General features: G+C 36.0%; 1 protein-coding gene across 1 annotated transcript in view; it reads left to right on the top strand.

Annotated features, from left to right (window-relative positions):
• Positions 1 to 14986, top strand: part of LOC150090884 (sodium-dependent phosphate transport protein 2B-like) — a 28886-nt gene extending 13900 nt beyond the window's left edge. Inside the window, exons 4-7 of the mRNA XM_090380500.1 lie at positions 6320 to 6511; positions 8576 to 8694; positions 8915 to 9014; positions 13632 to 14986. Of these exons, the coding sequence (XP_090236626.1) occupies positions 6320 to 6511; positions 8576 to 8694; positions 8915 to 9014; positions 13632 to 14617 (1397 nt within the window). The 3' untranslated portion in view covers positions 14618 to 14986. The remainder of the gene's footprint in view (positions 1 to 6319; positions 6512 to 8575; positions 8695 to 8914; positions 9015 to 13631) is intronic.
• Positions 14987 to 16275: the final 1289 nt, after the last annotated feature.

Raw genomic sequence — 16275 nt, 5'->3', positions numbered from 1 at the left:
CTACACTGCGCCAGGTTAGGATAATTACCTTAAAAACAGCTGTCTGATTGACAGTAGCTATTAGCGGCAACAGATAAGAAACGTATCACCGAATTTGATTAACAACGAATCGTAGAAATAACATTAATTTTTTGACAGTAAACCAGCAGCTCCGATAAGTGAAAACTTAAGATCGATAAGTAACATTGCCTAGTTAAGAACAAACTTAAGACAACTATTTCAATATAAAAATTATTTAGTAGTCTTTGTTCTATTTTCCTCTTCCTAATATTCCATCTCTTAAAGACTGATGTGAGAGATCTCCATTTTCATTTCGTCCAAACAAATACTATAACAACTTTTCTACTGAATGTGCAATGATATCTATCCGGTGACCTAGCGCGTGGTTGGTTTTGGGTCCTCCATTATTTTGTTATACCTATATTATAAACCATTTCAGAAACGTTCTGGGTCCCCCTTTTGTGTCGGGATCCGGTTGCGTCGCGTCCAGCGAACCCCTTTCTCCATTTGTATGGCCCTGTTCTTCGGTTTTAGAACATGCACGATTCAGTATTTCCTGCTCCGTGTAGCACTGCTTCAACGTGACATAATGGTAGTGAGCATGGGCACCAGCAGGATATTTTACAAGGTAGTGCGCATGTGGGAATAAATTTTTTGTTCACTAAATTTTCGAATACATACAATATCTTAAATCAAGTCTGATTGTTTACATGTACAGCCGAGCCAATGTTTCGTGAACGGCGGGAGGAAGTACAGACTGCGAGCAAAAACGCCTGAAATTTCGTCATTGGAATGAAATAGGAATAATGATGTTCACAGATCATGCGTGAGAGGAATTATGACAGTTCCCTCCACTATATTTAGTTTCATCATAATCAGCCGTTTTCAATCCACTGCAGGATGAAGGCCTCTCCAACAACTTTCCAGTTTCTAATGTTTGTGCAATGGCCATCCATTTACTACTCATGAATTTCATCTGTCCACCTCCGTTGTCTTCCAGGTTTTCTTTTAGCTTCTCTTGGGTACCATTCTGTTATTTTTCTTAGTCCATCTAATTATGAGCTATGTGCCCTGCCAAAGTCCATTTAAATTATTTAGTTTTGATAAGAATGTCCTTTATTTGTTTTCTGCCTAATCCACGTGTTTCTTTTCTTATCTAACAGTCTGTTTCCCAATATAACTTGTTCCATTCTTCACTGTGCAGCTTTCAGCTTCTCTTCCATTCTTTTGGTGAGTGCCCAAATTTCATTTCCATAAGTCATAGTGGAGAGTAGCCGAGTGGTCAGGAGCGAGAGTGCTATAGCACGCGTTCCTTGAGTAGACCGGGGTTCCAGCCCGTGACTACTAAATACGATAAATATTTGTATTGACGATTTATTGTAAACTCTACTGACTTGGTTGCGTGCCGGAGTATAAACAGAAAATTTATTTATTTTATTTATTCGTTCATTACTTTACTTTAGGTTTCAGACAAATTAGGAAATTGCTCCTCAATGTGACTATTTCCTGAATGCTATCCATCTTAAATCTATCCTTCTCTCGACTTCCGGCCCTTTATCATTATTACAGCTGATGACTTATCTGGAACAAGTCATATGAATCCACCTTTTCAATTACTGCTCCTTCGATCATTATCCCTTTCTGTGGCATACTTGTTCATTACTTTTGCTTTAGCCATATTCATCTGTAGTCCGAAATCTTTAACTCTGCATAACTGAGATTTTCCTATAATTCTTTGGATCATGGCTTATGATCACAATGTCATCTGCAAATCGTAAAGGGTTTAGGTACTCTCCATTCACGTTGATTCCTTTCTGCAACCAGTCAATCTTCTGAAAGCTTCCTCAAGGGCAGTAGTAAACAACTTAGGGGATAGTCTTCTTGTCGAACTCCTTTCTCAATTTTAAATTTGCTTCTATCTAGTCTAATAAAGGAAGTAGCGTTCTTATATATTTTCTTCAAAATAATAATGTATGGCGTATCGATGCCCTGTATTTCCAGTGCCTGAAACATTGCCCTATACTGTATGGACTCAAATGCCAGGCATAATGGTGTTTTTTACATTCATTTGCTTTCTCCATTAGATGCGATATTATGTGAAGGTGATCCATAGTTGAGAATCATGTCCTAAAGCCAGCTTGCTCTTTCGGTTGATTCTCATCAAGTATTCTTATTTGTTAGTAATGACCCCTGTGAACAACTTGTAAATGTGGGACAACAAGCTAATTGGCATATAATTTCCAATTTCTGATTTATCTCCTTTCTTATGCAGCAGAACTGATTGCATTATTCCACTCCTTAGGCGTGACGCCTTTCCTAATGTATTTTGTGAAGAGACATACCAGTTTCTGTTATGTCTCTTCCTTCCAATTTTAATAACTCTAAGTAACTTCATCATCCTTCAGTATAATTTGTATTTCTGTATTGCTGCTCATGGCTGCTGATTTAAGTCCTTTGTTTTCCCTTAATGCTTGTTCTACTTTTCTTGTGTTAAATCCTGTCCTTTGTCTCTTTCTAATGGCTTTACATAACTCAGTATACTCGATTTTGCCCTTGTCAGTGTTTATCTTGCTCTTCATTTGTCGTCGTCGGTTCATCATGACAAATGTTTCTTGACTAATTTTTTTTCTTTGGATTTATTTTTACCTATAGGTTTCTTGGGCTTTATCAACTTTCAAAATGTTGTATTCCTCGTCGATATCTTGGTCCTGAAAGGTCTGCAGAATCTCACTTAAGTTCCAGTACATACTGCTTTTTCTCCCTTTCTGTTATCTCAAAGACCTTCGTATTTACTAGAGTCAGTTTTTTTCTTTCTTTTCTTATACAAATGTATCTATATCAAGTGCGCATCTTACCATTCTGTGATCACTTCCAACATTTACTTTGTTCAGGACAGTAACATCATTCACGATATCTTCTGTTAGTGAGGATGAAGTCGATTTCATTAGTTGTTAATCCATTTGAGCTCTTCCATGTCCACTTTCTGTTCACCCTTTTCTTGAAAAAGTGTTCATTACTGACAATTCTCAAGATTCTGCAAATTCCACAAGTCTTTCATCTATCCAAAATTTCAGTTTCGCTTTCTGCGCTATTCTTAGTCTTTTCCAACCTTAGCACTAAAGTCCCCCATAATAATGGTGTAGTGAGTTTTCTGTTCATATAGAAGTCTCAATTTCGGTGTACATTTCTTCATCATGGCTCGATGTTGGTGCATAAATCATAACCTTTAGTTTATCTCTTAGAAATCCTGAGAAAGCAATGCTGTGACACCCTTGGTGATGTACTTTTGAACTCCAAAATGTTTTTTATATTTTTATGTACCTGAAAGCCAACTCCACCTTCCCTCTTTTCTGTTTCCTATATTTAGTTTACCACTGAGCAAATGTGCATATTATTCATAATGATATCTTGATTGGCGTGTACGATTGAAATTTATTGGTTGCATTTGAATGTATACTTGTTTGAATATATTTTAATGTATAATTAAACATTGAAATAGCACTCAAATTAAATGCATTGTTTAAAAATACATAATTAACAGTTAAGATAGTATTGATAGTTAAACTGATATCACTCAACGTAAACAGTTATATTCGCTTACTCGATATAACTTGCCAATCGCGTACTATCACGTGTGACCGGCAGCACGTTGGTATTAGTTATACCGCATAACGTTAGAACGTCTTTTGGAAGAGCACAGAGTTTACGCTTGCTTTCTTACTGTGGTAGTACCAAGTATCTTTCGAATACAGGGAAGCCTCGCTTAATTCCATACATGCGTTTCTGGAAAAAGTAAATTCGCAATTTTTCCATAGATAAAACGTTACAAAGTTACGTTTTCGCTCGTGGAAAACTGGTCAAAAATGCTTTGCTGACTGATGAGGGGGGAAAAAATACAAACAAAGGACTTAAAAGACTACGTACAGATTTAAAACAATTTTTGGAAGGGAAGAAAGCTTTGCCATTTAAGAAAGTTTTTTTTATTTAAATAGATTTTGTTTTAAAATGTACAGGTGTGTAGCACTATATTACATTAACAGTAAAACAAGCTGAAAATAAATCCTAGACGTGCTTTTGTTTAGGAATATTTGGTGTCAGGACTCGTACCTTATCCTTTTTTGACTCCTCTTGGAAACGGGGAAAACAAGGAAGAATGTTATGTGCAGTGGAATACACCTTGCATAACAAGTTCTCGTTCAACTGTTAAATATAAAAATGGGACGCATCTGAACTGTTTAAGATGACAAAGAGAGCAGCAATTAGGGGCGTAACTATGGTGAGGCAGGAGGAGCACGTGCCCTGGGCACCAAATTTTGAGACTCTTTTTTATGGTTAAAAAATGCAAAAATTCCAAAATATCAGTTTTCAAGGGGAGCCTTTTTTTTTTTCTGTCCTGGGCGCCATCAACCCTAGTTATGCCATTGGCAGCAAAACAAACTAATGATTTCATAACTGGAATGTTTGGGTTCCACAACGGTCTTAGACGGAAATGTCGTGATATTAGAAAAACAATGAATGATTGCGATTGCAATCATTATTTAGCGATGTTCCGAACTTAACTACAAGGTGCTACTTGTAGTTAAGTTTCGGAACTGTAGTTAAGTTTGGTCTTTAATCTCTCGTTCGTGAGGTGTCCAAACAAATGGAAATCACTGAGCGCAAAGTCGGAACTGTATGACAACCCTTCCATCCAAAGTTTTTATTTATTTATTTTTTTTTTGTGAATCAAAGCAGCTGTGTTGTAGTAGGGTTTTATGAGCATCAGCGACTAGGGCCACATTGCTCTGTATATACTGTCTGTAAATTGCGTGTGTTCTGTGGTCGAATTTCTGTTTTCTGGACGAAAAACCAAAATTTCCCGGAGAAAAACACCAAGCTTCCCTCGCCTGAGACAGACTAACTCTGCCACGTTGTGAAAAAGACCCATAAAAATTCCTCACGTCATCGACAAGACTAAATCAGGTCTTTTCCACCCGGTGTGGGGAGGATGGCGATTTTACCAACTGTGCTACTAGTGAGGGCAGCAGCTGTCTGTAGTCGCCCATTGTCATCAAGCAGGAACGTTCCAGGATGCGGAAAATGTGGAGGCATTCTTCTGGATGGCAGCACAGACAGGAAATCTATATTAATTCCCTCCAAAAAGCAAGTCTACATCACTTTGCCTTATTGGATTTTTTGGGAGGAAGCGTGGGGGAGCTTCTATACCATATTTTGCATCGTCACTTCAGAGACATAACGATGGATCAAGGATCCATCCCCTGTGACGATGTAACACCTAAAAATTAATCTCCACCTTGATGATGCAGTGATTTCAGGTGAATGCAGGATTCATTGCCACTTAGTCCTTGGTGAGGTTTTTCGGCAAACCACCATGCAACTTTTTGTAATGAAGGGAAAGTTTCAACGACGCGAACATTCGAAAGAACGAGTATCTTAAATTAAAAATATACACAGACGTTAGTGGAAAATGGAAATTAAGCATAGAAATGTGCATAGGGTTAGTGTTTATTAGCCGATTTAAAATACCATGAAATTAAGCAGACATTTTAAATTCCATCGTCTGGCAGCGACAGATTTCGAGTTCCTGTTAGGTGTAATCATTCAAAAATTAATTCCATACATTGAGAAGCTGTTCCAATAACACACTAGCTTAATTATTGATAGTTGTAAGAACTTACAGAAAGAAATGTGGACTACTTAAAAGAGTAGTGGAATCAAAACTGGCTCACACTAGAGCACCAGGTGAAACCCAAAATCAGTTTTTCATTGAAAACCGACAATAGCGTGGATAGAGCGAGCTGTGAACCAAACTGGCGCAAATTATACAGTAACATCGTCCACCATTTAGTATTCGTATTACACTAAAAGTAAACGTAACACCAGAATACTTAAGTAATGTCTAATATCAGGGCTGCTAACGAGAATGTAACGCTTGCCGCTTGACAACATGCAGAACCAACGAACGACCTTCCCCCCTCCCCTCCAAGACGAATTCTAGTGGAGCCTACCGTGCTGATGGATATCCATAAGAATTATATCACACGAAAGATGCATCCTTAGCAAGCATTTATTAAGGTTGCAATATTCAAAACTAGAGATCTATAAGAGGATAGAAAGGAATTTTTTTGTTATAGAAGCAAATTTTCTACTTGAATATATGAACTGCTTTTCATTCTAATTCACATTCCTCGATTTCCATATTCTCTCTCTGTGGTTGTGAAACTTCTATAACAATTAGTTGAACATTTATTTCTGTAAATTCGTGCTAACATCATTGTTATCAAATATGGGAATCTTACATAAGTCGTTTAACTTCCAGTTATCAAAGCCAAGAATGCCATCCCAATTGTAATGGGCGCCAATATCGGCACTTCAGTCACCAATACCATAGTTTCCTTGACTCAGGCATCAGACCGAAATGAATTCAGAAGAGCATTCGCCGCGGCTACAGTTCACGACATGTTTAACTGGTTAACAGTCATCATACTCCTACCCATAGAAGTAGGAACGGGTAAGTAACCTTTCTAGCTACTTGAATTTTGGGAGATGAGGCTATCTGCGTGCAAAAGACTTCTTCGATCAGACTTGTTAATTTTAAGGGAAGCGTAATATCTTCATATGCTGCTTACTTTTATCCCGAATTTCATTTTTGTTGATATTCTTCTAACATTTAGTTTCAAACAGGTGTTTCGTCTATCACAAGCCTTATTAAGGAGGCGGCAATCTGTTCTCAACAAAAATACACCGGTCTACTGCCTATCTTTACACTCGTTGATGTGTTTATAGCAGCAAGTGCAGCTTTATACTAAAGAATTCATAGTAAAATTTTTTTTTTTCCCTCATAAAATAAAAATTTCAATATTCTCACTTCGGTTTCCTTTTAATCGGTAATGTAACTGGCATAAAAAAAGTACACTAAAAGGTAATATTAACACACGTAGCTAGTACGAATAAACACTAATTCTACTTCACAATAAAGATTTATTTTTCATCGTGGGCATTTTTAAATCAAACAGCGATAGCTCTGCAACAGTTCAGAATTGGACTCATATTAATATGAACCTATTTGCTTAGAGGAAACTTCTTGCTTCCTGAGAGAGAGAGAGAGAGAGAGAGAGAGAGAGAGAGAGAGAGAGAGAGAGAGAGAGAGAGAGAGAGAGAGAGAGAGAGAGATTTGATAATACATAAAATGTGTGTATGCAGCCACGCCACACTGTAATGTGATATGCCAGTGTCTCTAGATTTGTTTGAGCTACTTTTGACATTTTGCAAAAAAAAAATACACAAATTTATCAGAACACAGAGGGACTTCGCCCGGACGCCCCTATCAATTTTTCCCCCTCTCTTTTGCAGTGGTAACACTATTCACCCCGGTGGCGATCGCCACCTAGCCGCCCGGATCGATTGTATCTAAAATCTAATTTTTGGTGGAATTTAAGGTCAGTTTCGACTTAAATGTCTATAAAAGTTAAGATATAAAAGGCACATTTTCATCCCCCCCCCACAAGCCAGTTCTTTATTGCATTTGCAAGAATATGGGCAAAATTTTACTTTTTCTATTAACCTAATGTTCTAATACTAACAACAGATTTAAAAATTGGTTGTTCGATAGCCAATATGTAGTTGCAATAATGGTAAACCTCTAACGAGCACAAGCATACTTTCTCTGAATATTAACTTATTGTAATGCTTATAATTTAGTGGAAATATTACAAAAGTCTGAAATTTGGGGAATTATAAAAAAATTTTCTATTATTACTGACACTATCGGTAGTAATATTACTGGAAAACATTGATGCTTTTTAGGAGGCATCATTTAAGTTTACTTTAATATGCATTAGCCGACCGGGCTAGCCGGGTGGGTAAAGTGCCTGCCTGGAAACCCAAAGGTCGCGGGTTCGAATCCCGCCTCGGGCTTGGATCAAAGTACTGCAAAACCTTGGGAGGTGCATTATGGCCACAGAAGCCGATGCGCCAACAACTACTCAAAAAAAAAAATTGAAACGTTGAAATGCAAGTATTGTAATAGAACTTTCATTCCGCTGGGAACTAACCGGTAACGAAACCTAATTTATTAGGTTTAATTACATGTAGAAATACCAAATAACTTAAGAAAATTGTTTAATATATAGAACGTGTAGTAACTTTTGAGGAAATACCAAATATAGTATTTAATGCATATAGTGTGGCTACTCTACTAGAATTTAAAAACAAAAACCATGAGGAAAAGAAATTTCTTTTTGCACATCTGTTAAGCAACTATCTCATTACGCTTTAAAACTCAAATTTTTTTTTTTGCATTTACTGATAACTGTGGATATCACTTATGAGGTTTGCATTTCACACAAACGAAGATTTTAATCTTATTTTGCTTTGTTTTAACTTAATTTCTCTAACTGCAATTTCCATAATTAATAGTTAAGTATATAACTGTTTGAGAATGACGTTTTTATTAGTCAGTTTCAAACTAATCTAAATTCAAAATCTGCATTAATGAAAGCGCAAGAAATTTCCTTACCTCAAATGAATTTTAAATAAGTGCTTTCTTTTTAATAATGGCATTTTATGGACACAGGATATTTGGATAAACTGACCGATGCCATCATGGACGCTGGAGACTGGAAGCAGAACAAGGACCTGAAAAAAGACATGTTGAAGAAGCTCACGAAACCTCTGACATCCTTAATTATTCAGGTAAATTCTTCAAATAAGCTACTTGTTGAATTACATTATCCAAAAGTTTTACTAAATAACTGTTGTCTAATAATCAAGTTTAGTGAGCTTTTGTTTCTCTGCGAATTATTTAATGCATATTTTGATATCTAAAATAAATCATTTGTAGAATTAAATTCTCTTCAAGTTTAAAAGAAATGCTTACTTAGATATTAGTTATGTTTAATGTTTCTTCTTTCAGCTGGACAACAAACTGGTAGAGGACATTGCTACCAATAAAACTACTGGAGAAAACAGGTCTTTCGTCAAGACTTGCTATGACAAGAATACAACAAAAACTTGTAAGTTATAGTTGCATTCCTATACTTTTACTTAACAGTTTACAATAGTTTATCTTTCTATTCTCGCAACAGGATAAGTTATACTGAACAGAACATGCACTGATATCGATTTGTAACTGCTACCGATTACCGCATCAAATGGCAAAAAACAAAGGATGGCATGTGGTATTTAACTAACTTGTACATTTCTATAATTTACATAATTAATATTTAAGTATGTTTGAGAATGACGTTTGTTTGTCATAGTTTTAAACTATTCTAAATTCAAATCTACATTATTGAAAGCACAAAATCCCTTAATCGAACTGAATTTTAAATTATTCTTTTTAATAATGCATCCTACCCTGCACTTAGTCTGACCCTGTACAGGGAATGTCGCTGCACTCTGACTGTCTTCGAAACACTAATTTCTAAACCCTGTAGAGGTGGCTGTACAAAACAGTTAAGGACTCCTGCCGTAATAGATCTTTGTATATTACTTCTCCCATTTAGAAGGAATTTACATGCAAAGGTCAGTTTGAGCTATGCATGTAAATTCAAATTGCTGGTTAAGGTTCTCTTTGTTCGGAGAGAAGAATCTTGAAGCAAGAGCCGCTGAAGTCGAATTTTTTTGTGAGTTTTATTTTGATTTACCACTGAAGAATTCACTTTTGAATGATTTGTCAGTAACAACGTTTTTACTATCATAAATTTTCATTTAATGACTTTTTTCGCTACTTTTGATTCCCTTATCTAATCTAAGTCACTGCACTGGTATTGCATTTTATAATATTAATTCAGTATATTATACTATATTTATATTATTTACTGATTTATATTAAGATTAAGACCTTGCTTTAAAGATTATTGCAAATTTTCATTGCTTTTTTTATATCCCAGAATCTTAGACCATAAATTTCAAATGAAATAATAAAGTTAATTTTATTTATTTTATTTTATTTTAGCAAATGTCTTATTGTCATATGTCAGGTTATCAAAAATAAAAAATATATAGAAAACGGTCTCAATTTCATTTAAATAGCATGACACTGTAAAAGTTAATATTAACACCGTTAAAGTAACGTGGGCATGAAATTAACTTAAAAAATTAAAACTTCATATAGCTCACCCTGTATTTATTTTTCATTTAGATACCGGTTATTTGTTTTGGATGTCTATTCTGGATTAAAAAGGAGGGGTGAAGTTTTACCACCTTGACATTTCATAACCTTTATATTTCAGTATAAAATCCCATCTCCCATTTTCGGGGAGAAATACTATCTTTTTTTTTGGTAGGTTAAGGCTCTCTGCTGGAATGGAGTATTGGTTAGACAAAATACTCAAGACTATCCTATCCTCTCGTACCTTTTTTGAAATAAAAAGAACAAATTTAGGAGCCTGTTCTACACCTGAAAATACGAAATTAAAGTTCGTATAACCATGTCTCAACTCTTCATTTTCAAGATATTAAAATTGATCATATATTACAAAAAAAAATGAAGGAACATGTAGGTGACGTGTATATTTTGTGTAAGGAGGCTAAGTGAGTTAAAACTCCGACACGATTCACTGTGATGATACAGAAACACTATCAAATGAAAGTTGAGTTGGTTTGTTCTTTCTGGCCACTCGACTACCTTGGAAAGCAACTTCTCGATACCCTCCCTGCCATGAGAAGGCGGACAGTCTATTGAGTGTACTATCGCATCAAGATGGATATGGATCATTTGAAACTACTCATTTAGGTCTAGAATATATACTGTGTGCCGAAACTTACAAGAGAAGTCGCTCTATACTGTGTTACATAATAGTTGTCACGACAGTTATTATTCCGCAGTTTTTGTGGGAAGTTAAATTGTGGTTAAAAGCTTTTTTAATAATGTTTAATGCTTCGGTTTCAGTTCGGATATTTCCAAAATCTCAAATGGAGATTTTGGCCGTACACCATTCTGCAACAGGGCCGTACACCATTCTGCAACTTTTGTTCTTCACAAAAAGAACAATACAATGGCCAGTCTCGTATATCGAGACATGCTGGACTTAACTGATCCAGCAAACTGCTGAGGGTAATCCAGGTAGAAGTTTGTCTAACAAGATGGCGCACTTCCATAAGGTTCGAGACTCACTGGATCGCCATTTTCCCAATCGATAAGTATGGCGCGCAGGTACAAATCTATGGCCGGATCACTCACTGGTCTTCTCGCTATTGGACTCCTTTTTGTAGGAAGCGATCATTGCAACGATCGACACTTATGCCAGCCGTTACGGGGGGGGGATATAGCAACACAACTGCTATAGTCATTTGTATGCACGTTTAGGCGCCTCTGTAGCCAGGTGGGCAGGAGCAGCAGTGGGTAGCACACGCTTCTTGATTAGACCGGGGTTCGAGCCCGTGACCACCAAATACGGAGGACATGGAAAGGTCAGGGATTGACCACCGCATATCACCGAAGCAACATGGCCTTATTTGGTTTTTAGAAGCATTAGCAACTAAGTATTCACGTTTCAGTTCACCGTTGTTCAATCCCCCCCGGCACGACTGCTAAATACGGTGATGTATACTCTAATGTGTAAATTCCTATCACGTTATGCGGTCGTCCAGGAGAGGACGAGGAGAAAAAAATTCATAACCATGCTAAGTGCTAACATTATGGATAAGTCATATCGAAATGTAACTGTTACTCCCACTGAAACTGTGGGTTTGTACCTAAATTTTCTCCGAGCACAAGGTTTCTTCTCTAACTAAAATAAGGCACCAAATATGCGAAGCTACTTTTCACTACCTTCCACATTAAAATATTCGCGTGTTGTAACTTTAGTGAGGTCCTGCTTTTATATAATGGTCCTTATTTTAAAGAATATCTTTTTACTTAAAAGGCTCGCTTTAGGAGTATGTCCTTGGCGCGACTTTGGACATAGGCACCAGCACCACCTGAGATCAAACTGCATGAATTTCTCTGTAAACTTCTCCAAACAAGTGACAAATGGTGGAATCACAATTGATCTCTTGCTATCCCAGAGGACATTTATTAAAATAACTACAACTTGAGTTCTAAGACTGGCATGGCATATTCCTCAGTACTTGATTCTGTCCCCCTTTTTTTTTTTTTTTTACGACTGGCATCTGCACTGGGTGTGTTCCACTCTGAGATATGCAGTTTGCGTATAGATTTTCTCTATAGTTAAATACTATAGAGAAAATAAATTGTACATTCTTCTTTCATAACTAAATACATTATTAATATAAAAATGTACAACCTTCTAGCTGAAACCGATATGGGACATTTAAACTCTTGACGATTTAACATTTACAACGAGTAAACGCTTCACTGTGAAACGGTATCAGTAAAATAGTGGTGAGACAGCGTAGCACTTGCTGGATCCATAACACCCAATAAAATATGTCCAGTTCTTAAATTCAAAATGAAATATCATCAGTATATAGTCACGAAGATTAAAAGAAGCAAAGGGAAGCTTGTACTACAACTAGGAACTCAAAGAATGTACATGACCACTTCATGTGTTTGCAAACATTGGTTCTATCTACAGAAAAGGGCATATCTTTCAGGAAAATTTTATAAAACACATTTCCGAGTGAAATGGATTAAGTTGGACTGTAAAGATAATCTACCACAAAACTGTTAACAAATGTATAAAAATTAGATTTTTTCAAACAATTTCTGAATAATACTTAAATTAGCTAGACATTTCGAAACCTCATATGGATTTGAGGTGAACTAATTTTGGACGACAGAAACCCACCCATCGTTAATGAGCTTCACATCAGTAGTACATCAACGATGTAAAGAGAATCTGATCCGATGACCTTACTAGAGCCCTGCAACCAATTTTCGGCCGCGTAACCCAAATATATTAAAACAGTAATATATACTTATTACTGTTTTAATATATTTCCGGATCCCCACTGTTGCCAGTACTCTGCAACAGTGGGATCCAACAATTTCGTAATTCCTACAATAGAATAGGTAACCACTGTCCTCTGATAATTTCATACAACTATAATATTAATCATGTCGATATTTGATGCAGTTAATTAAATTTAGGCACTCTAGCAGAATCTGAACACCATCCATGAAATTAAACCTAGTTGTATAACAAAGCATACTTTGCTTTGTTTTAAAATTAACATTTATAATGGTCAATTAAAAAAACGTACAAATAACAGGTAATTTCAGCTTGGTCAGCCAATTTGTGGGAAAGTACATTACATTAAAACTAACTACACGGTTTAAAGCGTATTTCTGACGAAACCATTTCCGCATAACTAGCGGTAAACAGAATAAAGTTGATTTATGGAGACAGCTGTTCACAAGCTTATATGTAAATATCCACGAAATATTGGATTTTAAGCAACACAATTACCATTGTGATGATTCATCATTTTATCACAAATGTTGTCCACGTTGTTAGTATAGATGTTTTATATTTTCATTACCTACATATTTTCTAAATCATGTTCATTATTTCTATATGCTTACCTTGTAATTGGGCTGTGCTTTTAAGTATGCATGCAATAATTTATTGTATATAATAACGCTGAATAATTATTTCGGAGTTATATATATCGTCTGAGGTACTGAAGGAATGCAGTTGATTATAATTAAATTTATATTTCAGGTGGCTTCTTACTGGAAGGTCTGACGTGGAGTGACACAATGATAGGCTTGCTCTTACTGATTCTTTCCCTGGCTATGTTGTGCACCTGTCTAATCCTAATGGTTAAGCTTCTCCATTCGATGCTCAGGGGAAGAATCGCTGTCATTATCAAGAAAGTAATTAATGCAGAACCAGTCTTCCCTCTATCGATCCTAGTCGGATACGTGGCTATCCTGGTAGGGTGTGGAATGACTATTCTTGTGCAGAGCAGTTCAATCTTTACTTCGGCTCTTACCCCGCTTGCGGGGGTAGGAATTATTTCTCTAGAGAGAATGTATCCGCTCACACTAGGTGCAAACATCGGAACGACCACTACCAGCATCTTAGCAGCCCTGGCATCCGACAAACTGCGTGACACTTTGAAAATAGCATTTTGCCACTTATTCTTCAACATTACCGGGATCCTCCTGTTCTATCCTATTCCCTTCATGAGGTTCCCCATCCCATTGGCCAAAATGTTGGGGAACACAACAGCCAAGTACAGATGGTTCTCCGTGTTTTATCTTATAGCTATGTTCCTGCTTCTTCCGCTAGTGATCTTCGGCTTAAGTATGGCCGGACCCATTGTTCTGATGGCAATAGGGATTCCTATGCTCATTATCTTTTTCCTGGTAGTTATTATCAACATCATTCAACGAATACGTCCAAGTCTTCTTCCACTCTGGCTGCGTACCTGGAATTGGCTACCAGAATGGATGCATTCCTTGGATCCCATGGATCGTGTGATAACTAGAGTGTTTGGAGTGTGTAAGTGTTGCAGATGCTGTCTCCAACCGCAAACAGGTCACGATGCCAAAGTTTTGGGCATTAGTTCAAACCAGTCACAAATGAATATTGTGGAATCAGCATCACAATCCAGTGAGTGCCATACCATGAATGGATTCGAAAACAAAGCTTTCATCTGGAATCCTACAGGAAAACAGACTTCGGAAATTACGATGTTGTGATCATCTGTATAGTATAAGTGTATAGTGCAATTGGGCGCATGAATGTATATTGTATAATTTGTATGGTGTAGAAGTGGTCCGAATGGAAATATTTTATTCAGAAGTAAACAACACAAGGTTGTATTGTAAATAATTGCAATGAAACAAAACGAACAGATGACAACGGGTATCAGTGTACATATTGTCACTTTGTGGTCAAGTAAAATACAGCGGTGAACCAGGAAACACGCTAATCTGGCCATAACATTGCATTAATATATTGTTGTAAAAAGTGACAGTATATTAATGTGATTAGAACTGACACTAATGGCTGGCAATATTGATTGTAACGTGACCAGGGTAAGAATTGCAGTCTTCTGCAAGCACAGTAAGGTGATTGCTTAATTTATATTTTTAACTTTTATATTCATTTCTGCTTTATATTGTTTTATATACTGTATTTTAAATTAGATGTTTTTGGTGCTTTAAATACAAACTTTATCTGCTTAAGGAATTAGCAGTTTTATAATGGAAATCCTTTTTAATCGTATTTATTTTTAAACACTTGATGTAATGGTGAAGATTCGCGGTGATTTTAGGTGCCTAAAGTAAATATAAAATTTGACGAAGAAAATAAGCTTGTTAATGGGCGCTTGAATATTTATTATGTGAATATCTATTTTATGTTCGCCACATGAATTGGTACTGTGACCAGAAATAACTTTTACAGAATTATTATTCATAAACCAGGCAAAGTAGACTAGAACTCAGTTCATTTTTAGTATTTTGTATAATGAAATTTCTTATAGCAGTATGTATAAAAAAGAATTTCAGTTCTTTCTTTTTTTTTTTTTTTTTCGTTTTACAAAAATGACATAATACAAAGGTTCTTGATGTAATTCTTATTCTGGTCTTGGACACCTTTTTAAGAGTTCTGTAACTAATAGCTATTACTGTTATTCAATCAAAAATGGTGTTTAATTGTAGCTATCAAGCAGTAATGCTTGCTGTATTAGGATGCTGTCAGTAGTCGCAGCATTCCAAACAACAATACTTCTCTTTAAGCTTTATTCAGGTTTTTTGCTCTTCCCTGCTGCTTAAACATAAGTTATCATTACGTTTTTGGCGGTCACGAAGGTTGTCAAATACGTTAGTAAGTGCCTGCAATTATGGTTGCATAAAAGATTTTTGCTGGGAAAATATGTACTGTATATCTTGTAATATATGTATAAAAACATTCCATACTTGTAGAGTGGGTTAGAACACTAACCTTTGGTTGCCTCTGTGGCGAATATTTAATTATAATAATGCAGCTCCAGGAAATCTGAAATTGAGAAACTAAGAACCACATTTAGTCACTTGTCCATTCAAAGTAATTAAGTGAGCAAAAAAGTGATTATACAGAAATTTTTCACTAGAATCGACAATTTCCGATTCTAACGAGTGTCAAAGCAAACTTAAAGATTAGGTTTTCTAGCTATTATCACACGTTGCTGAAATTTCGAACTTAACTTATAACAGCCTTGAATTGCTGAGATACTTAATCAGAATTTTAAAAATATAAATATGTACACAGAAATTAATCTAGACAATCAACGGAAGTTAATAAGATGCGTACATAATTCAAGATTCATTTATGCCAATCTAATTTCTTACGCAAATTTAATGAATTAAGTTTT

The sequence above is a fragment of the Mastigoproctus giganteus genome, chromosome 1 (genome assembly GCF_048544385.1).
Source record: "Mastigoproctus giganteus isolate SK-2022 chromosome 1, ASM4854438v1, whole genome shotgun sequence".
In the NCBI taxonomy this organism is placed as follows: Eukaryota; Metazoa; Arthropoda; class Arachnida; order Uropygi; family Thelyphonidae; genus Mastigoproctus; species Mastigoproctus giganteus.
The sequence above is the reverse complement of the archived record's forward strand: the minus strand, read 5'-3'. Positions and strand labels throughout refer to the sequence as shown.